This window comes from Danio rerio, chromosome 13, assembly GCF_052040795.2.
Source record: "Danio rerio strain M-AB ecotype USA chromosome 13, GRCz13ab, whole genome shotgun sequence".
In the NCBI taxonomy this organism is placed as follows: domain Eukaryota; kingdom Metazoa; phylum Chordata; class Actinopteri; order Cypriniformes; family Danionidae; genus Danio; species Danio rerio.
In genome coordinates this window covers 39917765-39941507 of record NC_141033.1, presented here as the reverse complement: position 1 = coordinate 39941507, position 23743 = coordinate 39917765, and the positions used below count along the sequence as shown (strand labels likewise).

Genomic DNA, 23743 nt, shown 5'->3' with positions numbered 1-23743 from the left:
AGAGCTTAAAGAAGAAAAAAGTCTCCCTCGCTACTTGAAAGCGTTATTATCAGTTCTTTGGATTTGCTATTAATATGTACAGTATTTGCCAATAATAAGAATGTTATAATTTATAGCATTTATTTCAGCAGATCAATATAAAATATTTAATGTTATGATGTTCTCATGGCAAAAAAAAGAGCATGTTTTGAGTCTTGCCAAAGAATTAAGTCATTAAGGTTTTAAACAGCATAAAGGTCAGTAAATAATGATTTAATAAAAATTGTGCTTAACATTTTGTGCAGATACAATATCATATACACTCACTGGCCACTTTGTTAGGTACACCTTACTAGTACCTAGGTTGGACTCCCTTTTGCCTTCAGAACTGCCTTAATCCTTTGTAGCATAGATTCAACAAGGTACTGGATATATTCCTCAGAGTTTTTTGTCCATATTAAAATGATAGCATTACGCAGTTGCTGCAGATTTGTCAGCTGCACATCCATGATGTGATCTCTCATTCCACCACATCCCAAAGGTGCTCTATTGGATTGAGTTCTGGTGACAGTGGAGGCCATTTGAGTACAGTGAACTTATTATCATGTTCAAGAAACCAGTCTTAGATAATTCACGCTTTATGAGATGGCTGTCCTGCTGGAAGTAGCCATCAGAAAAGGGGTTCTCTGTGGCCATAAAGGGATGAACATAGTCAGCAACAATACTCAGGTAGGCTGTGGTGTTGTGCTCAATGGGTAGTAATGGGCGTAAAGTGTGCCAGAAAAATAGAGAGGGTGCTCGCTGCAGAGCCATTTGAGGAGAGGTGAGCTCCAGCGAGGGGGAGCATGAGCTGTCGCTCCTCCTCCTGTAAGCTGTTTTAATGCGTACACCAACCCCACCCCTAACCCTACCCCCAGTGACATCACTCGAAGAAGAAGTGCAAAAAAGGTGGAGCTCAAGCTCAAGCGCCCCCTCGCTGGAGCTCAGCTCTCCTCAAATGGCTCTGCAGCGAGCACCACTTGGAAAAATATCCCCCACACCATTACACCACCACCACCAGCAGCATGAACCGTTGATACAAGGCAGGACGGATCCATACTTTCATGTTGTTGACGCCAAATTCTGACCCTACCATCCGAATGTCACAGCAGAAACTCATCAGACCAGGCAACGTTTTTCCAATCTTCTATTGTCCAATTTTGGTGAGCCTGTGCGAATTGTAGCCTCAGTTTCCTGTTCTTAGCTGACAGGAGTGGAACCTGGTGTGGTCTTCTGCTGCTGTAGCCCATCCGCCTCAAGGTTAGACGTGCTGTGCATTCAGAGATGCTCTTCTGCATACCTCAGTTGTAATGAGTAGTTATTTGAGTTACTAGCGCTGTTCACACAGACGAGGACGTTACGGAAATTTTCCGGAAAAGAGCATTCACACATCCATTCCAAAATACCGGTAAATTCTGACATCATTCACCACAAATGAGCTTTAAACGGCTGCGCTTGTATTTGTAAACATTTGACTAAATTACAAACTCTGTGGATGATCAATATTGTGAACAACTTTTGCAGGATCACTTTCGCATGTCGAGATGTTCATAATATGTGCGTGTGCAGGCGCTCATAGGCGCACGCAAAGCTTGAAGGTAAACAAACAACGGCTTATCATAAGCATCTCATCGATGATTATTTACACAGTTGGCATTAAGAAGAACATATAAACGTGATCTGACTAACTTCTAGCAGCTAAATGTGTCTGGAAAAATATTCAAAGGATTTTATCCTTACAAACCGCGCGGACGTAAATGCGTCTGACTGTTGTGATTGGCTAAAGCAGACGTCTCACGTCAGCACGTTCTAGACGTGCACGCGCTTATTACGGGAATCTTCCTTCTGCATTCACACAGCGCAGCATTCCGGCAAATTGCCGGTAATGTTACAACTTCTCTTTCCGGAAAATAGCCAGAACGAATTTACCGGTATTTTCAAAAAGGACCTGTTCACACATACAACCTTTCCGGAAAATTGCCGGCAATTTTCCGGAAAGGTCTGTATGTGTGAAAGGGGCTACTGTTGCCTTTCTTTTAACTTAGACCAGTCGGGCCATTCTCCTCTGACCTCTGGCATCAACTAGGCATTTGCACCCACAGAACTGCCACTTACTGGAAAATTTCTCTTTTTCTGACCATTCTCTGTAATAAAGCAACGCATTTCATGGATTCTCTGTGCGTGAAAATCTTAGTAGATCAGCAGTTTATGAAATACCTAGACCAGCCCGTCTGGCACAAACAACCAAGCCACGTTCAAAGTCACTTAAATCCCCTTTCTTCCCCATTCTGATGCTCACTTTGACTGCAGCAGATTGTCTTGACCATGTCTATGGGATTGGCTGATTAGAAATTTGCGCTAACGAGCAGTTGGACAGGTGTAACTAATAAAGTTGCCGGTGAGTGTACATACAAAATAAGTAACACACTGTTCTGCTTTTTCCCAACCCAGAACTAATGACCATAAAAACAATATACTTATTAAATAAGACAGCAAATATAAATAATACTAATAATAATAATAATTTTTAAAAGTGAACTATTCTTTTAATTGTCTTTTCATAACACAAATAAATTGCTCTGCTTCAAATAACTCGAAATATGTCAGATTCGTTCAGTGACAGGAGGATGAGTAATTGATTCATTTTCAGGCTGATTGCCTCTTTTAAGAAGAATAAGCGTAACTTTGTTTGATACAATCAACTAGTTCTGCTTAGGTCAGCTCCAGCCTCCAGCTGTACAAAAGACGATATTAATTGAACTGTCAGATTTGATTATTCTGCTGCTCAACCCTGCTAGAACCCTTTGATTGACACCAATTAAAGCAATCTGATCTTGCGGCTATGAAATTTCTTTAAAATCACTCTTTGCATATTCTCTTATGTTTTCGTTCTTTCTCTCCCTTATAGGTAAAGGGGACGTGTTTGGTGATGTGTTCTGGAAGGAGACGACTTTAGCCCACTCTTGCGCCAATGTTCGGGCTTTAACATACTGTGATCTTCACATCATAAAGAGAGAAGCCTTGCTGAAAGTGTTGGACTTCTACACGGCTTTTGCAAACTCCTTCTCCAGAAATCTATTTCTCACCTGCAACCTACGCAAAAGGGTGAGAGACATTAGCAACTTCTTTCTCTTTGTGTTTGCTAGGGTTGTCATTTTACCCAGCATTTCAGACTACACTTCTTTCTTTGCGAGTTTAGCTTCCTGTTTTAAATCCCTTTGTGCTCACATGTCATACTTTTCTTCTGCTATTTCTTGAGCTCTGTTGTTTGTTCTGTCAAGCTGCTCTTTGAATCAAATCTGCAAATGATCTTTAATTTTATTTGTTTATTTATTTATTCATTTGGCCATGATGTCAGATAAAATTAACAGTTCTTATGTTTACATGGACATCAGTAATCAAATTATTTACCTTAATCTGAATAAGACAGTAATATGATTGAGGTGTTTACATGAGTTGCTTTTTGAATGTTCTTTTCATGATCTCGTTTTACAAGTTATTCTGTAGTGCATGATTCGATTAACATCATCATGTCACTGTGCTATCCACATTTCCTCCAACGTTTCATGTAATTTCAGGTGTTTCGTTTTAATTTGTCGACTTTAACTGCAGTTTGGCACTTTCACTTTCATTCAGGAACATTTCATGCATGCTCCCATGACAAACGAGATATCGGATGCGAGTATGAACTACTGGAAGAGTGTAGTTTTACTGGAAATTGATACCGCACCCCTTATTGCAAAAAAACTCTGCATTTTGCGGTGGATGTGTCTGTGGTCCTTCACTGACTTGGCAGGTGCAGAGAAAAGTGTCAAACAGCTGTTTGTGCATGGAATATCCTGTTGCAAAACTGCGAAATTTCTGTTTAGTTCGATTATGACCTTAATCGATTAAATTAATAAAAAATCGCTGTTTACATGGTAGCCTCTTAATGAGAGTATTGTCTTAATCATATTAAAATCGGACTATTGGTTTGCGTGTAAATATACTCAATGTCTCGTCACATACTAACGTTACAAAGTGTATAGAAATTAGGATAGGATGTAAAAATTTATAGAAAAAGCAAAAACTAATGACAAATAAAATCAAAAGCCTTTTTTAATTTTATGGGTGCCGCTGTATTTAGTGTGCTAGTTAAGATGGCATCCATACTTCTGGTTACTACATCAAGGTCATTTGCGTTTGCAGGTGCATTTCGAAATAGAGAAAGATCAGGGAAGTTATTTGTGAATTCATCTTTGGTGGACGGAACGATAGTTCTACTAGGGCTATATATCAGAGCGGATCTGCTTATTACAGGTAAACACAGCTTATATAGTAAGAGGTAGTGGTCTGTCAATTCATCAGTGAATGTAGTAAATCCATAAACGCGAGCCCTAAATATCGTTAGCGTCACCTATGTGGATGTTAAAGTCTCCTACAGTAAGTATTTTATCAGTTTTAACTAGTAAGTCAGAAAAAAAATCAGAAAACTCTTTTTAAAAATTGACATAGGGTCCTGGGGGTCTAAATATATTGATTAAAGCGATTATTTTGTGGCTGTGTTTGTTGGAGTTTGCCTGTAATATATGATGTATGGTTTATGGTAGTCAGTTTACAGTATCTGCACCATTAAAGACCAAAACTGTTTTACATATATGAAACTGCATCAAACACTTTTGCACTTTATGTTTTTGATTGACTTTTACACAGCACTTCACACATACCAGACTTTCATTTTTGCGGGGAAAAAATGCAAAATAAAAGTTTTAATCAAAGTAGTCAGCCAGCCGGTTTATAATAATTTGAAATCCATATTATTGACAGAAAGCTACAGTATGGCTTTAGAAGACTTAAACTTAATAATGTCAATAATAACTTAAATATATTGTATATATTGCCTCATAGAGGTTTGGCCAATATGAGGGTGAGTAAATGACAGAAATTTCATTTGTAGGTTAAGTAACCCTTTAAGCTCTCAGAGCTCTGATTGGATGTAGGCCACATTTGCCATATATTGCCCTAATCTTATTGGATACAGTACAAAGTATAAAGATATGTCATGGTCGTCAGGGGGATTATGGGTTAAACTGGGTCAGTAGTGCGAAAGAGGGGGAAACCCATGGAAACTAATCAGTCCGTATTGTTGGTGCTTTTCAATGAGCTTGGATTTTCTTCCTGTTCCTTGTTCTTCTCTTCTCAGTTGTTATCTTTCTAGTTTGTTCCCATTGTTACTCACTCTTCATTTTCACTTTCATTTGATAAGCTTAACATTTGCTGCATCCCTTCCTAATTTTTCCCTATAAGCCCCATTCTCACACACACACACACACACACACACACACACACACACACACACACACACACACACACACACACACACACACACACACACACACACACACACACACACACACACCCACACACACACATTCAAACCTACAAACAACATACAGTAGTATTTCTAGGTTAATGGTCAGATATGAAATCATGAACAGATATGAAAATGAATAAATCAAAACCTGCAGCAAAAGCTCCTCTCATGCTCTCATACTCCCCCTGTTTATCACTTTCTCTCTATCTGGCTCCGTCTTTCCCTAATGTTATTCCTTTTTCCACCCTGATTGTTTCATGCCTGCTTTTATCCTGTCAAAGAGTTTTACATCAGGGCTGGAGCTAAGCAAAAATCCTCAGCAGTGCTGTTTAAAACATTAAACTGTTTCAAGACATTTAGGATTCTTATTGATTGTTAGTTTTTTGCTACTGTATTAATGGTATAATGTAAAAAAAAACTATGTTCCTGTAGCATGTGTTTCATGGGTGTTTTCCATTTATACACATTTTTGAATTGCAGTGTTAAAAACTATACATATATATATATATATATATATATATATATATATATATATATATATATATATATATATTTTTTTTTTTTTTTTTCAAAAATATATTTAACAGATCAAGGAATGTTTCACAGTATTTCCTATAATATTCTTTTTTCTTCTGGAGATAGTCTTATTTGTTTTATTTTAGCTCGAATAAAACCAGTTTTAATTTTTTTTTTTTTTAAACCATTTAAGGTCAATATTTTTAGCCACCTCAGCCTATATTATTTTTTCAATTGTCTAAAGAACAAACCATCGTTATACAATGATTTGCCTATTACCCTAACTTGCCTAATTAACCCTGTTAAGTCTTTAAATTGCACTTTAAGCTAAATACTAATATCTTGAAAAACATCTAAATATCATGTACTGTCATCATATCAAAGATAAAAGAAATCAGTTATTTGAAATTTATTTGAAACATAAAGAACTATTATGTTTAGAAATGTGTTGAAAGAAATCTTCCGTTAAAAAGAAATCTGGGAATATTAAGTAAAATGCAATGGAAAAAACTTAATTTTGGAAGCTATATATATATATATATATATATATATATATATATATATATATATATATATATATATATATATATATATATATATATATATATATATATATATATATATATATATATATATATATATATATATACAGTGCTTCCCATAGGTTTGAAATACTTGCGGTGGTAGCTGGATTGGATTGCTGGATTTTTTACCCACATCATGTGACAAACAAAAATAATGCGATTTTTAACTATATTTTTATTTACTATGACACTGTTATACACATTTCTTTTCAATGGGGTAAAGTTATTAAAAAGTTGTTGAAATAAAAGAAATCCAATGTTTCTCTAACTTTTATGCTTTTTAGGAGCCATGTGCACCCACAGACAGGTAAAGGCTGCTCTCTCTCTCTCTCTCTCTCTCTCTCTCTCTCTCTCTCTCTCTCTCTCTCTCTCTCTCTCTCTCTCTCTCTCTCTCTCTCTCTCTCTCTCTCTCTCTCTCTCTCTCTCTCTCTCTCTTTCTCTCTCTCTCTCTCTCTCTCTCTCTCTCTCTCAGAGTATATAGTAAAGTTTATCTGAGTCGTTTTTTAAATTTTTAATCATTTATATATTTTTCTCGCAGCAGTGCGTGCGCAGTCAGCTGTGAAAAAGTAATGCAAAAATGCATACAAATAATGACAAGTTTAGAAAGCGAAAGTAAAACCCGAATCTTGGACATTTTAGGAATTCAGAAACTACAGTCGGATGCATTTTGGTGCTAAAAGTGTGCCTCTGTGGGTCTGCAGAGCATCTGAGATTGTCTGTGTGAGTGTTGACGACCAGCAGTAGGAAATATGCAGAACGAGCGAAGATTTTCCATTGATTAATCAATTGTGAATGCTTGCTTTTCTTGGGCGGAGACAAAAAAAAAAGTGTAAAAAGATGTTAATGATGGAAGCCACAAATGACCACAAATTGACCCTCACTCTTATTCTTAAAATCTGGGTGACTTTAACTCTTCAGTATCAAAAATTGTCTGATTAGAACTCAAGGTCACATAATGCAGTTTTAAAGCGTAAATAAATGTAAAACTAATTTCAAGAGTTCACGCTTAGCTAATGATTAATTATAAATCTAGTTTGGCATGCTGTCCCGGGAGAGAGCCCTGAGCTCATAAGATCCTCAAACCTGGGGCTCCCTCCCGTTTGCAAGGCAAAAGCAGAGTTTGAGCTCAGGTAGATCTCAAGAATTCCCCTGCTGTAGTAGTTAATGAAGATAGTGATTGCTCTTAAGAGGTAATTACTTACTAGGAGCATGTCTATGGTGATGATTTGGATTAGTCAATTAACTTAAGTTGTATGTTTTTGTACGGTGGGAGGAGAACATGTAAACCCTGCACAGAAATGTTGACTGACTTGCTAAGGACGAGAACCAGTGATGTTCTTGCTGTGAGGCAAAGTGCTAAACACTAGGCCACCGTGCCACCCATCTAAGGTGGAGCAGTAGGGGTGGAAGGGGGATTCTTCAAAATGAAGATGCCTGTCATATGGAACTTAGGGTATTTATAGTGGCTTAGGAATCGTCTGATTGGTGAATCATAAAATTAACAATGCGGGGCCGGCTGCAAGCAATCATAAGCACAAGATTCTCTCGAAATTAGTTTATAAATGAACTTCACAAAGTAGTAATAGTCATAACCTATGACAACTCATAAGTTTTTTAATTGGTATTTTTACACTGATTTACAGTAAAGGCAACAGAGTGGAATAGGATGAAAGTATTTAGTAAATATGGGAATAGAAACAAAGACATCATAGTGAATTCAGATCTCATGTGCGGTCAAATGAAAGTTCAGTCTTGTTTAGTGTCTCTGTGAAGAGAGTCTAAGGTTTCAGCAGAATGAAAGATTTAGGTAAGCATGTATCTGCCGTCTAATGGAGGAATGAGAGCATCACTCTGGAGAATGAGAAAGAGAGGTGTACAAATAGTAAGGCTCGCTTATGTGTTATTGATTGTGTATGAATAGCTGAGGGATGAGAGCTTTGTTTCATGGTTTTTTAAGACCAATATTCTAATATATGTTGTGTTTGATGGCCGACCAGTGTGTGTGTTTGTCTTTTTTCTGGTTAATCAGGCAAGAGTTTATAAGACAGCTTGTGGGCCTTCAGGCAGACACACACACACACACGCACACACACACACACACACACACGCACACACACACACACACACACACACACAAACATTTTCCAGAAGGCTTTTGCATTAATGATGTGACCCAGAAGAAGAGTGTATCTGGCCCTTCCAAATTCTGAGACTGGTTGTTTGCCTGAACTACTACAGTACTTCTGTCAGACCACATAATGTCTTTGTGCCTGGGCCATCTCAGCATTATAAGCTAACTATGATATCAGCGGTTCATTTAATTGTATGTCAGTTTAATGTCTTATAATGATGACAAGAAGGCAGCACAGTGGTAAGCACTGTCGCCTCACAGCAAAAAAACTAGGTGGTTTGAGTCCCGGCTGAGTCAGTTGGCATTTCTGTCTGGAATTTGCCTGTTCTCCCTGTGTTGGGGTGGGTTTCCTCCAGGTGCTCCAGTTGCCCCCACAGTTCAAAGACTTACGCTATAGGTGAATTGGATAAGCTAAGTTGGCCGTAGTGTATGAGTGTGTGTGTGAAGACGAGAGTGTATGGGTGTTTCCCAGTACTGGGTTGCGGCTGGAGGGCATCCGCTGCGTAAAACATATGCTGGAATAGTTGGCGGTTCATTCTGCTGTGTTGACCTCTGATAAATCAATGACTAAGCCAAATGAAAATAAATGAATAATGATGAAAACAATATTAGCATATTAAGCAATGTGTATTTGTATGTGTGTGTGTACATGTTTTTGTGACATATCAGGACAAAAATCTGTATAATGACATGGGTATGACACAGGTATGACAAAAAAGAGGTAAAATATGAGGAGATTGGTGACGTCCTCATTTCTCAAAAAACTTAAATCACACAGAATGAGTTTTTTTTTAGAGAGTAAAGCTGTACACTGTCCCCTGTGATGGTTGAGTTTAGGGGTGGGGTGAGGTGATGGCAATATACGGTTTGAACAGTATAAAATGAATGGAAACCTATAGAATGTACCCACTTTTCACAAAAACAAATCTTTGTGTGTGTGTGTACTAAAAGAATAATTACAACATAAATATTTATAATAATTAACAATAATTGTATAATATAATTGTTTATATGACAAAATATCTATATTATTTGTATTACATTTTAGTATTATTATTTATATTCAATAATAATAATTATTACATAATTGTAAATACAATTTTTAAATAATAAAACTGTATATTTTTCATTCATTTTCCCTTCGGCTTAGTCCCTTATCAGGGGTTGCCACAGCTGAATGAACCGCCAACTTATCCTGCATATGTTTTACACAGCTGATGACCTTCTATCTGCAACCCAGTACTGGGAAACACCATTACATACTCATTCACACACAATACATTACACTGCGGCCATTCATTCATTCATTCATTTATTCATTTTCTTTTTGGCTAAATCCCTTTATTAATCGGGGGTCGCCACAGCGGAATGAATCGCCAACTTTTTCCATATGTTTTACGCAGCGGATGCCCTTCCTCCTGCAGCCCACCACCTACAGTATAGCACATTTCTTTGGACTTGTGGGGGAAACCCATGCAAACACAGGAAAACATGCAAACTCCACACAGAAATGCCAACTAATCCATGACTCAAACCGGTGATCTACTTGTTGTGAGGCGACCGTGCTAACCACTGAGCCACCTTGTCGCCCTATGTTTCATTAATCAAATTCACAAATAGTCAGTTGTTGTTGAATTGACTTGGCATCTTGGCAGAAACTCCAGAGACCATTCAGCAATCGCAAATTTTCATAAAAGGTTATGTTATCTCAGGAAAAGAGATTGGAGCAGGTTTTGAATTATTTTCTTTGAGCTGTAAATTGAACAGACGATTGAATGTCATATATCAGTATGGGTGTGACGGAATTGTAATTGTTTGTTCAGCATGTAGCTTGTGTGTGTGAGCAGGTGACAGGCTGAATTAATTAAACAGTCTTATTATGTGTCACCTAATCACCCACTGAGACTGAAACACTCTCCCTCTGTGTGTGTGTGTGTGTGTGTGAGAGTGTAAGGTTTGGTCACAGTACAGTGATGGCATTGGGGTTGGACTGAAAGAAATGCAAGAAGATTTAGGGAGAAAAAAATAAAAGCAATGATTCCTCAAAGTGCATCTGTGAACAACCTATCACTTTTCTATATTTCTGTAATAGTTTATTTATCGTGCATATGTATCTTTTGTAATCTGATAGTCTGATCTGCACTAAATTGTTTTTAATGTTATGAAATCAACCTGATGGAGTGTTTTTTGCAGTGTTTCTGCTATAATCCATTCATTAGATATAGGTTTTATTTAGCAAGAATTAAAATGAAGAGTAAAACCAAAAAAAAAAACTAGCTATCTTAGCTAGTGTTATGCAAAATAGCGACTGCTGACAACGAGGAAATTTATTTATTTTTTATTTTATTTTATTTTATTTTATTTTATTTTATTTTATTTTATTTTATTTTATTTTATTTTATTTTATTTTATTTTATTTTATTTTATTTTATTTTATTTTATTTTATTTTATTTTATTTTATTTTATTTAGCACTGAGCACCAAGCACCAAGCACAACATTAAACATGAATCACAGAGCTAATATAATGCACTTAGTGCCTAGATAAACTGGTTTCCGCTTAAAGCCAAACTGTGTATTGTTGTTAATACTTATTGTAGCTGGATTGTTTGGGTCATGGCATTTTAAAATTCCTATTGAATCTTAATCAAATACTCAACATCCCCTTTATTTAAAGCCCACATGAACCAGAAGTTGCTGATACCTTTATTTCAGGATGTCAATGTACTTCCAACTGAAACAGAATATTGAGTAGGGGGTTAAGCTTTATGCACATCATTCACGTCTAGCAAATTAACAATAAAAGGGCCGTGACTATGAATAATGTAGGACACATCCGCAGAAAAAGACCAATACTTTAATTGTGGAAGCAAATGGTCAAATTTAGATTGAGGATTACCAAAAACAAACTTTTTTTAAAATGGTTTAATTGTTTACCTAAAGATTAAGAAATCAAATTCAAAGTCAAGTTTTATTTGTCACATACACAGTCATACACCGTATGACATGCAGTGAAATGCTTACACAACCACTCGTGACCTTAAAAATAACAACAATAAAGCAATGTAAATTTTGATTTCACATGGATATATCATTACCTAATTGCTGTACTTTTAGTCAATATGGTGTTTACCGTCAGCAGCATATGCATTAAAGCAGCACTCAATTTTAGTGAATTCCTTTCTCTCTCTCTCTCTCTCTCTCTCTCTCTCTCTCTCTCTCTCTCTCTCTCTCTCTCTCTCTCTCTCTCTCTCTCTCTCTCTCTCTCTCTCTCTCTCTCTCTCTCTCTCTCGTTTGTTTTCCCTCCCAGTCCTGTCTTCATCTCCGATTTGTCTGTTTAGTAGTCTAATTAGTGCTGTTTTTAAGATTATTCTCTGTGGCGCCATGGACTCAGGAGAGCGCAGAGATGCACAATTCAAGTTCAGCCACTCAATATGATAAATACATGGAGTGCAGATAAAAAGAAGTTACAGAAAGTAAAATAAATGGATAAAGATGAAATGCATCTATTTGCTCCCCTCGGGCAGATGCTCCCCATGAGCTTTTATGAAGAAAAAAAAATTAGTCTTATCTAATCATGAATAAATCCCCCCACTCACACACACACACACAGGTCCTCGGGCGAGAAGGTGAGACTCCCCTGCCGGTCTCCTCCCGAATAATGGCTTCTCTCTCGAGTGCTTCCAGAACGTTCTAGAGAGTGAAAGATTGATGCTTTTTCTTCAATTGCTGGCAATAATGCATGAAAAGGATTTAAAATGAGGTGGCAGCTGTAAATCTGAAAGCTTGCGTGTGTGATATTTCCGCTGCTGTAACGTCGAGAAGTTTCATTTATTTCTCCACCTGTGTGAAGATTCTTGCATTTAAGATTTGGGTCTTTTATATAATGAGGAGCAGTTAAGGTATGTGTGCGTGTGTGTGTGCACCTGGTTTCCTCCGAACTCTAATGTGACAGTAAGAGGGTCTGAAGCGTTTGTCAGTGATTCTCAGCAGTAAACGTTCTGGACACATTTTGAGCCAATTACCCCTCGTCAGAGAGAAGACGCTTTCCCACTGCAGGATGGCAGTTTGTGTGTGTGTGTCCATGATGTGTTATGTAATTGTGTTGCTAACAGCCTTCTCTGTCATTTCAAGTCACTCAAGCCTCAGTGCTTCACACACACACACACACACAAACACACACACACACACACACACACACACACACACACACACACACACACACACACACACACATAAACATTTAAAATAAGAATATGGTGACAAGTGGCATGCTTACAGATGTGCTTTTGAGAAATATGGGTCAAAGATGACATGTGTTTGTTGTCTGCATCAAATTAAATGAGATATTTTATATACCAAATCACCACATTAGTTGTAAGCAAAGTTTATATTTTAATGGATTAGATAGCTTTTGTAAAAATAAAATTTCACAATTTGGTTAAACCCTTTAACTTTCACTCAAAGAATTTGTTTTATAATTTTTTTGGTTCAATTGTGTTCTTGATAACACCTTTAAAAGGTAATTGCTTTCTTAGCATGCTAAAATAAGTGTTGGCTGTGTTATAATAAAAAGACTATATTTCTCCTCCCTAGTTCAGTGGCTATACTGGTTTTCTTAGCCATAATTATACCACCAAGGATTTGTATTTTGTGTAAATTTTGTTATTATTATTAATTTAACACAAAGTCATTATTGAAGTATTATTTAATGAATACAAAATGTCACACAAAATGCCTGTGTAATAATTGACTGTGCCTCAAACTATCATCAGAAATCTTTCATTTTTCAGTTAGATGCTAAGGATAAGCCTTTAAGATTGTTGAGCGTGATGGCATGAACCATGTGGAAAGCCTTCACTGTGTCTTATGGTGTGATTACTGAAGTGATGTCAGTCTTCATAGTTGCTATGGAGGATTTGATTGCTCCACTGACCTAAAACTTCAGCACATGCATTCAGGACTGCAGTTTTTTTCTTAGCAACCACATTTTTTTCTCCTTTTCTGCTGGCAGTAGCAGGTGACCACTCACCAGAGCGTAAAGCCTTCGCCCTGTCACTTCGAGATCAGAATCTTAAAACAGGCATTAAAGTATAGAAAGGATTTTTCCGAGTGCTTTAAATGTTTCCTGAAGTGCATTGAAATGAGTTTTGTTCAATGTGTGACATAATTAATTAAAACTGAAACATAAAGATCATGTGGGGGCATATTGGGAATCTCCTCCCCCTTTTAAAAATAGTCAACAGTGTTTCGCTTATTTCAGGTCTGCCAGTCAGAGTCAGTGAGCTTGAGCGCATCAAACTCATGACAGCCACAGCCTATAGTAGCAGTGCAGTGCATTTTCCCATTAAAAGCACAATAGTTTTTAATAAGATAAAAAAACACTATAACAGTGTTATATGTTTTGATGACTTATGTACTTAAATAAAAACTAAAACTAAACTAAACTAAAAAATAACTAAACTGATATTTTAAAAACAAATAAATAAAAAAGAAGAATACAAACTACACTGTAAATCTTAATGTTGTCTTTACTTAAACAATCAAGTAAAGTGGACTGAACATTACTTAAAATTTTGCATTTTAGTCCTGTCACCTAAAAATATGAGTTAATTTAACTTATATACCATAAAAATTTATAAACTTAAGATTTCAAGTGTGGTAAGCTCAAAATTACAATTAATCCTTTGAAGAAAAAAAAAAGGTCGTTTTTAATGTAGTCTTGACTGTGAAATTCTAATATGTTCAACCTTTTAATGCAAGGTCTTTTTTTAAATCCGAAAACAAGGCTTTAGGTATAATTATTCACCATAGTGGGAATAAATAACTACTTATTTTTCGCTCAAACATTTGCTTCATGGTATAAAATTACACACACAGACACACACACTGAACTAGTATAGTATATATCCCTAAGTATAGTCTACCAAACCGACAAGTTAAATAAACCTCAATGTTAACAAAGTTTTGGGAGACTCCGACAACAAGTTTACTCAATTAATTTTGTTCAGTCAACTTATTAGGGTTTTCAGTGTAAAGACTCATTAATATAAACTAACTAAAACTGTGACTGAGCTGGGATTTGACATTTTAAATAGAAACATTAGCATATCTCTGTTTTCTGGCATAAGCTGAGGTCATTGCACATTTTCAATGTCCCATGCTGGTAAAAACTTTTTCAATGGGGAATGAGATGGCTAAATTAAACTAATGCATAAACTAATTTGAAATAGAGAGGGTAAAATAATGTACTTCCTGGTTCTGTTACAAAACAACATTCTCTTTCAGTCTGAAATACATCTTCACTTTGAAAACACTGATGCACTGTAAGATCTCCATAGCACTCGTCAGAGCAAGCGGAGCTGCAAATCATCTGTGTGGTTTGGTTTATTAATAGTTTTTTTATAGACGTCTGTGACCGTATTTTTCACTGTGTTGACGGTTCATGTGCATTAAATTTGTTGTTTGTTTTGTCTGGCACATCTCACCGATGTTATTTTACTTTGCCGCCCCACCTCTTGCTCGCCGCTTATGTGCTGGTAAAGCACAAAAAATGTATCATCACATATCTGAATAGATTTTCAACCGGCTCACGCAAACTTGTTACACCTTTAGAAATTAGCAGGGCTGCACCTGGTCAGTACCTGGATGGGAGACCACATGGGAACTCTAGGTTGCTGCCGGAAGTGGTGTTAATGAGACCAGCAGGGGGCGCTTAATCTGCGGTCTGTGTAGGTCCTAACGCCCCCGTATATTGATGGGGACTCTATACTGCTCAGTGAGCGCTGTCTTTTGGATGAAACGTTAAACCGAGGTCCTGACTCTCTGTGGTCGTTAAAAATCCCAGGATGTCCGTAGAAAAAGAGGCATCCTGTCCAAATTTGCCCACTGGCCTCTGTCCATCATGGCCTCTTAACCATCCCCATATCATAATTGGCTCCATCACTCTGTCTCCTCTCCACCAATCAGCTGGTGTGTGGTGTGCGGTCTGGTGCAATACGGCTGCCGTTGTGTCCACCAGGTGGATGCTGCACACTGGGCTGGTGGAGGATGAGGAGATTTTGCCCAGAATTGTGTAAAGTGCTTTGAGTGTCTAGAAAACCGCTATAAGGAATTATTATTATTATTTAACTATGTGCTAGGGATCCATACAAAAAGGTCCCTATAAAATGGTACTGTACTCTTCTCTTTTCTGGTGCTTCAATCATTGGAGACTGAAATACACATGTAATATTCTGTATTATACCCAACCCACTCAGTGGAAATGAGCCATATGTTACACATTATCCTAACACTAACATATAGATACTAACAAAAACTTTATACAGATACTAAAAACTTAAAATTTAGCAATTTTTGTTTCAGGGGTAGCCTTGAATACTCCCAGAAAAAGCAGTAAATTGATGTTCATTGCTGGGATGTGTATAGTGTGGCATTCCTTCAGGGAAGGACAGTGAGGACATCTCTAGTTTAGACTAACCGAGATGCTGAAGTACTTTGAGGTGAATGTGAAAATTGTGAACCAAATCAGTCCTTCAGATCTGTAAAGAATGTAATAGAATGTTTACAGAACTCACTTAACTCCATGCTGCTACTCTGCACTTGCACTTTTGCCATAATGCACCTAACTGCACTACAATAAATACCTCAGCTTGGCCATAATCTGGAGCAATAGGATATTTAGTAATTGCTCACAGTTTATTATTGTCTATTTATTAAATATCTATTGCACTAAATTAGTTGAATGTTTAGTTTATGTTTAGTGTGTGTCATATCTTGTTTTAAATTGCACATTGGAGTATGAGAGAAACACAATTTCAGTCTGCTGTGTAATGTACTGTTGCAAGGTTTGATTGACAATAAAGTTGACTTGACTTAATATTGGCTTTAAATGAGACTAAAGCTGGAGTTCTTGCTTTTTTCAAGGCATGTCATTTTCATGTATATATTCTCTTTATGCTGTAATTGTTTATACAATGTGGCTTCTGGCAATGATAATTTCTCTAATATTACCATATGCATTTTGCTCATTTGAATATGCATCGAACAAATTTGCATTGTGTCCTTTCTGCAAGAAGGTTCATGATTACAATGTCATAACATTCATTTTCATCTTTTACAGCACTCTTGTGCCAACACAATAGGCAGTAAATCTTCACTTCCAATGTTTGTATTTATGTTTTGGTGGCAGCATTAATTGGGTACATGTTTTTCATGTTATCTAGAGCCTCTCTCTACTAAACACTCACATGCTCTTCATCTACTAATTGCTTGGGTTATGTCCACTTATAACATCATGAAAGAGAATCTGCCTTCATTTTAACCTTTCCCTAAGGACTCTTGACACGGAACAGAGAATGACGGAGGTCAGTGGATAAGGAAGATCAGTGAGAAGGATTTTTGCGATATTAGATTAATTATCAAATTGTTGTTGTTTGTCTCAAAAAAAATGTTTAATTCAAGTGTCAAGATTAATGCATGTACTTTTATATCATACCATTTTAATACATTAGAAATTTTACATTTGTGTTATCGTTTAATAATTTGACTTTTTTTTTAAAGAAATGTATAATATAAATCAGGAAGTAATCTGCAAGAGACTGAAATGAATACAGTAACAAAGTTATAAGAACAATAAGTAACAAATAAGAAAGAAAAAAGAAAAAAGAACCAAATAAGGAAAGGGGAAGTACAAAATTAAATAAAAAAACACAGAAAGCATCAAAGGCGTACTTACTGGAAGCTTGATATTTTCATAGGTTTCTATTAACTTGCTGATTTTTTTGTTAGATAAACGTATAGCTTTAAAAAAGGGAAACAATTTTAAAAAATGGGCAAATGAGGGCAAATATTTAAGAATTATTTGTTTTGTGGATAAATAATTTTGCATATACTATAAGTTTTTCAGGACACGTCTATACAGCTTAAAGTGACATTTAAAGGTTTAACTAGGTTAGTTAGGTTAACTAGGCAGGCTAGGGTAATTAGACAAGTTATTGTATAACCATGCTTTGTTCTGTAGACAGACGGAAAAAATAAGCTTCAAGGAGCTAATAATATTGACTTTGAAAAATTAAAAACTGCTTTTATTCTAGCTGAAATAATAAAAATAAGACTTTCTCCAGAAGAAAAAGTATTATCTGTTAATTAATATATATATTAAATATATTCTTCATTTTTGTTTTTGGGATTAGAATAATAACAAATAATATATTTCAAATTTTAGAGTTGTTTTGTTGATTGTGATTTATTCAAATAAATCTGTAAATCCGACCAAAAGTTTTGTGAGGTTTCACATATAAAAAACATGTGAGTCAAAGTTTCCTTACTTTTTTGACAGAAAGTATCTGCAATATCAGTACATTTTGGGATAAATGCATTGACTGTATATTTTGTGTAGAATTCAGCCGAGGCTCGAACCAACAACCTTCTTGCTGTGAGGTGACATTGCTACCCACTGCGCCACCGCGCTGCCCATTTTGTGTAGAATTTTAGGATGAATTTCCTTTGCTTTGTTTGGAATTATATATTTATAAGGGAGAAGCCATGTTCTTCTCCAATCAATATCTTGTATTAAGCTGATCAATATGATTTCCCTCTTGGAGCGATTCGATTTTTTTATTGGAGAATTAGAAGAATACGTTTGTTGTTACATTTCTTATCCTATATACTAATTCCCTCTAATAATAATAATAATAATAAGGGTTCTGTTGTTATTTTATTTATATTGGAAATGTGAATTTTAGTTAATTCTTTTGGGATAGCATTTACAATAGTGTTACATTTCTTATATAGGATAGGAAATTGATGAATTTTCATAAATTGTTTGTAAGTTAACAAGTTTCCCTAATCAAATAAGAAAATAAATGTAAAATATCTCTGTCGTACTAATCAGAAAAAAAAGATTTATTATTAATTGTAACATCCATGTTGTTCTATAAAATGTTTTATGTGGAGTAAATTATGGGAATAACATATTCTCCAAGCTACTAAAATTACACTGCAGAATAAATGGTAATTGGAATATTAATTCATTATATTCTATGAAGTTTACTTATGACAGTGCAAAACACAGTTTTTAGCCGTTTTGTTTTAAATTTGCATAGTAATTTTGTTTCTAAAAAAAACAACAACAAAAAAAACCAGATGTAATCGGATAGATCAGTAAATAAAAGTGTGTTTAGAAATCTGAAAAATTATCCACACTCCTGCTCATAAAATCTAAGAATATAAACTGCAAATTGTGTGATGGAGGATGCATACAGTAAATACTAAATTCAACACAACTTAAATAGACCTGCTAGTAGATATATGTAGCTGCACGGTCAGTTGGCATTTCTGTGTGGAGTTTGCATGTTCTCCCTGTGTTTGCGTGGGTTTCCTCTGGGTGCTGCGGTTTCCCCCACAAGTCCAAAGACATGTAATACAAGTGAATTGGGAAGGCTAAATAGTGTATGTATGTAAATGAGTGTATGGATGTTTTCCAGTGATGGGTTGCAGCTGGGAGGTTATCCACTGTGTAAAACATGCACTGGATAAGTTGGTGGTTCATTCCGCTGTGGCAACCCCAGACTTATAAAGGGTCTAGGCCGAAATGAAAATGAATGAATGAATGAATTCTTTGTATGTTAATTGATTTTGACAGCTACCCAACAAGATCCCAGCATCCCTGTGCACTCTATGGCCAGATCATCCCAGGCTTTACAGCGTACTTCATACGACTTTGTTTGCAGATGAGCTAAAAAACGCACATAAGCTGTTATTGCCATGGAAGGGGTCTAATAAGTTTTCATCGTTCAACCTAATTTAAAACAGCGGAAATGCTGGCAGTTTCCTTTCGCAAATTCATTAAATAATTTGTTTTTTATGAATAACTCAAAACGGTTGCTGTACCAGGAGCTGTGTATGTGACCTCAATGTGATGACATAACATGTTTAATAGAAAAAACATGTATGCAGAACATTTCAGTTTCAACTTTCCTTTTGACTTTAAGAAAAAGGGCAAACAAGAGTGGCAGACGTTCAGTATATGTGATGTGTGTCTGAACGAATCTGTCATTTTTGTGTATTTTTGTTCAGATCTAAGAGCTGAATGCACACTGAATCGCTTAAAACCGTACAGATGCCGATGATGTACTAAAGTACACCAACATACTAAAATAAAAGTCTCAGTAACTTCCGTTTCTTGCCGACTTTAAATCAGAATATGAATACACCGCTTTCAGGAAGGGGTTTAAGTATTGAACATGTCGTGTTTTTTTCCTGGGAATAGTATTTCTAGAGGAGCTGTTGGCATGGAATTGAACCAGATTTTGGTACAAACCCCAACAATAGAAACATAAAAATAAAACAAAACAAAATCTGAAAAATTTGCACCACTGAACATACTGAACTTATGTATTTAATACTTGATAAAAAGTACACATCTATTGCTCAGCTGTGAGTTTTTCAACAAAGTGTACAAATCTTGATGGTTCTGTGAGTCTCGTCTATCAAATCTGATCTTTATTTTGTATTTTCTATTGGATTCAAGTCAGGTGATTGGCTGGGCCATTCTACAACTTGATTTTCTTTCTCTGAAAGAGTTTCCTTGGCTGTGTTTTGGATCATTGTCTTGCTGAAATGTCCACACTGGTTTCATCTTTATCGTCTTGCTAATGTAGAGGTTGAACTGATGCAGCCAATATTCATTTGTGATGAGGAAAGGCAGATTGTTGCCGAAGAACTACTGAGAGGTTTCAGCTGCTGTCTGGGATTTCACTGCCTTTCTAACTTCATAACTTAATTTGTAAATTAATTAGATTTGATTTCTTTGCTTATATGGATTTGTTTTTGCTTGTTACCAACGTCCGATGAAAATTTCAAATGAACAGCACACTTAGAAATAATAAGTTTTCAAAGAAAATGATGACGTGTTCAAATCTTATTCCCCTCCTGTATCTTTAGGTCAATATTTTGATTACAAAACTTCTAACTTAATTCCTTTTTTTTCTCCATATTCAGTTTGTGTTCCGTAAGATCATCGATGTGAAGAAGGAGGAAGAAGAGAGGCAGCGCTCCAAGAATGAGGTTCCACTCACCATTCCTGTGGACCATCCAGTCCGAAAACTTTTCCAGAAGTTTAAGCAGCAGAAAGAGCTCAGAAACCAGGGCGCTTCAGCCCAGCTGGACCTGGAGAAGAATCAGCATCACCTACAGCAGCCCGCGCGCATGTCCAAACCTCACGCCTCCCTCATGCAGAACTCACTGCACGCAGTTCAGAACGGCTCCACCAGCAGCGTGGTCACCATCTCCCAAATCACACCCATCCAGAACTGTCTGGCCTACCCAAAACCCGGAGACTCCATCAAGCAAAACAACCGCGACTTCATGGAGCTCAAACCCACAGTGGTGACCGGTGAGCAAGTGGCAAACCGGCTCAAAGTGAACAACACGGCGAGAACCAAACCTGCAGGAGCCGCTCGGGGCTGGATGAGACTAAAAAATAACATGGCTGCACCAGGGTCACCTCCGGAGGACGAAAGGAAGGAGGGGTTGAACAATGCAGCTAAGGCCGTTTCAATGGAGCGCATTGCATCAGAAGTCAAGGTCCAGATCGAAAATGTTGAGGACGTTGGAGGATCTAGGAAAAGTTCACTTCGTAAAACGGACTCTTTGGACAGTGGCTTGACCTACAGCGACCAAAGACTGGATAGAGTTTCAGAACCGCAGAGTCCTGTGCCCGGCACTGGTGAAGTTTACCCCAGTAGCGAAAGCTCATTCCAGGCCTCGCTGCAGGAGGCCAGGCTGGAGCTGCGGATGGAGATCCAGGCTCTGAACGGAAGGATGGCAACTTTGGAAGAACGAGTCGGACAAATTCTCAGACTTCTTTTAGACTCTTCGAAAGCCAAGTCTAGTGAAGACTTGACTCATAGACCCAAACTCAAAGCACAGAGCAGCATCCCAGTGTCCAATCTGAGCACGCCGGACTCTGAAAAAGATGAGGGCTTGCCATGAGAAATTTAGCATTCAATGCGCATTTAAGGTTGAAGCTTTTGTAGCATCGCTGTGTTGTTTATTGATGCAATGAATAAGCTAGAAGCTACCTATAGAAGCTTGGAATTGGTTCCTAGTTTCTGATTTCAGAGGATCTCAAGATAATTATGGGAATAAGAATTGTTTTCATGAGTCAAACTAAGAGTCAAGAACTCTAAAATGATTTTTTATTTTAGTGCTTTAAATTTCAATCAGCACTTTTTGCACACTGAAGTAATGCAGGAACTACTTTCCCGTTTTATCCTCCCTTTTTTTCAGTGCGAGTTTGTATATATTCTGCATGTCCAGCTGGGTTCTGGCTTGCCAAAAAAATGTACAGTCCTGATTCAGTCTGTACAGTTAAAATTATATTTTCAAAACAGGCTAATTCTGAAAACGTACACCTATATACGTTTCTGAAGATCGCAAATTATGTAATTAGCGCTATGTATGGCTGCATTTTGTCTTTAAAATAAATGCTACGAGGCGGTATGACGCCGTTCCTTTTTTCGCTTACCAGTTGACCGCTTACCTCTATGTTTACAGCTTTCCTGCTGTTACCAGTTTGTTCGATAACTCGACACGTACGTCTGCGGACTTGAGATGAAGAGAGTAGTTGACCATGACAACAGGGTTCCAGTCCAGTTAAGAACAGTTGCAGAAAGCAGGTAAGACAAAAACAAAAGCTAAAAAATTAAATAAACAAGTAAATAACTGTGAGAATGTGATAAAATCTGAAAACGTGGTAAACATCGCAGGGCTTTTCTTTTTCTTGAGGTTGAGTTTAGGGAAGGGAGTGGCCGCTGGTCAATTGGAGCTTTTTAAAACACTATTGGTTGGGTTTAGGGAAGGGGGAAGGTGGGGGTCATCAGTCGGTTGGACAGTCAGAAAGTCAGTCATTCGACAGCGACCTCTGGTGGATTTACGGGAGAAAAGCAGGCGCGAATGGCACTCACGAGAGAAATTTGAGATCTGTAAAAGCGTACACAGCGGCCTCTGGTGGATTCACAAAAACTGCAAAAAAAAAAACGTACATATTGGATTTATTTTGCTGTCTCCAGAAATGTATATAGGCGTACGTAATCAGAATGAGCCTGGGTTGATATTTTAATGCTTGTATTTGATGCAGATAACTGCATGCAGATCTATTTATTCTCACAGAATGCTTATTTTCGATGTGTAATTGAAAGAGACTGTTGATTGTCTTAATTTCACTGTAATCTACGTTCTGATTTTTAAACAACATGTAGCATGAAAATCACTGGGGATGAATTTCTTGAGTTTGAGACATTTTACGCATGCATGAATGACTTTCATAGCACTGAAGAGCTTTGCCTTAAAGGACCTGACCGTCACTTCTGTGATGAAGCTGAAGAAGAGAATCCAGAACTGGTTAACAGTGTAGGACAGGTCTGAGTTTTTATTTATTTTTGATTGAGTAGTATTTTATGCCTTTTATGTTTCATTCAATGTTTTCAGGGTTTATTTCATTTTATGTTGCACCAGTAGCCTGAAATGCAGCTTCACCACTGTACATCTATCGACTGTATTATATGCAAACTTAATTAAAAAAGGGTGAATATATAGCTACTGTTTTAAGGATCAGTCACTGCATTTTGTTCTTAAATGCATTATTTATTATTTATTATTTGAGTTTTTCTATGCAAAGTCCCTTATATTAGAAGTGGAATGCAAATTTCACAATAGGAAAAGCAGCAAGCCTGCTCAGCTGACTCATCACTTTGCCAATCAGGAACCCACAAAGGAGAATGGCTCCAAATTCCCCATAGTTTGAGGTAAGATTTTCTTTAATGAAAGATTTTATTACTTTTATACAGCAAGGATGTATGAAGAGGCAGATAGAGATGCAAAAAGTGACAGAACGTGTTTTCCTCATTCAAAAAATGTTTTAAATGTTTGATACTTTTAAAAGACTTAAAATACATCATACATCGTAAATAGAGCTACATAAATGTTTCTTAAACATGAAATCAGCACATTCACTTTGAATTGTCATAATATTTTTACAATATGAGTGTTTTACTGCTAGTGCAGCCTTGGTGAACAGGTGAGCTTTTGTAAGTTTAGCACCAATTTAATTTTTTTGTATATTTTGTTTGTTCTTTAT

At 36.7% G+C, this 23743-nt stretch overlaps 1 protein-coding gene across 1 annotated transcript in view; it reads left to right on the top strand.

Moving 5' to 3' along the window:
• kcnh5b (potassium voltage-gated channel, subfamily H (eag-related), member 5b) overlaps window positions 1–23201 on the top strand; it is an 81232-nt gene extending 58031 nt beyond the window's left edge. Inside the window, exons 10-11 of the mRNA XM_087279639.1 lie at window positions 2927–3123; window positions 20605–23201. Coding sequence (XP_087135765.1) covers window positions 2927–3123; window positions 20605–21597 — 1190 coding nt within the window. The 3' untranslated portion in view covers window positions 21598–23201. The remainder of the gene's footprint in view (window positions 1–2926; window positions 3124–20604) is intronic.
• Window positions 23202–23743: the final 542 nt, after the last annotated feature.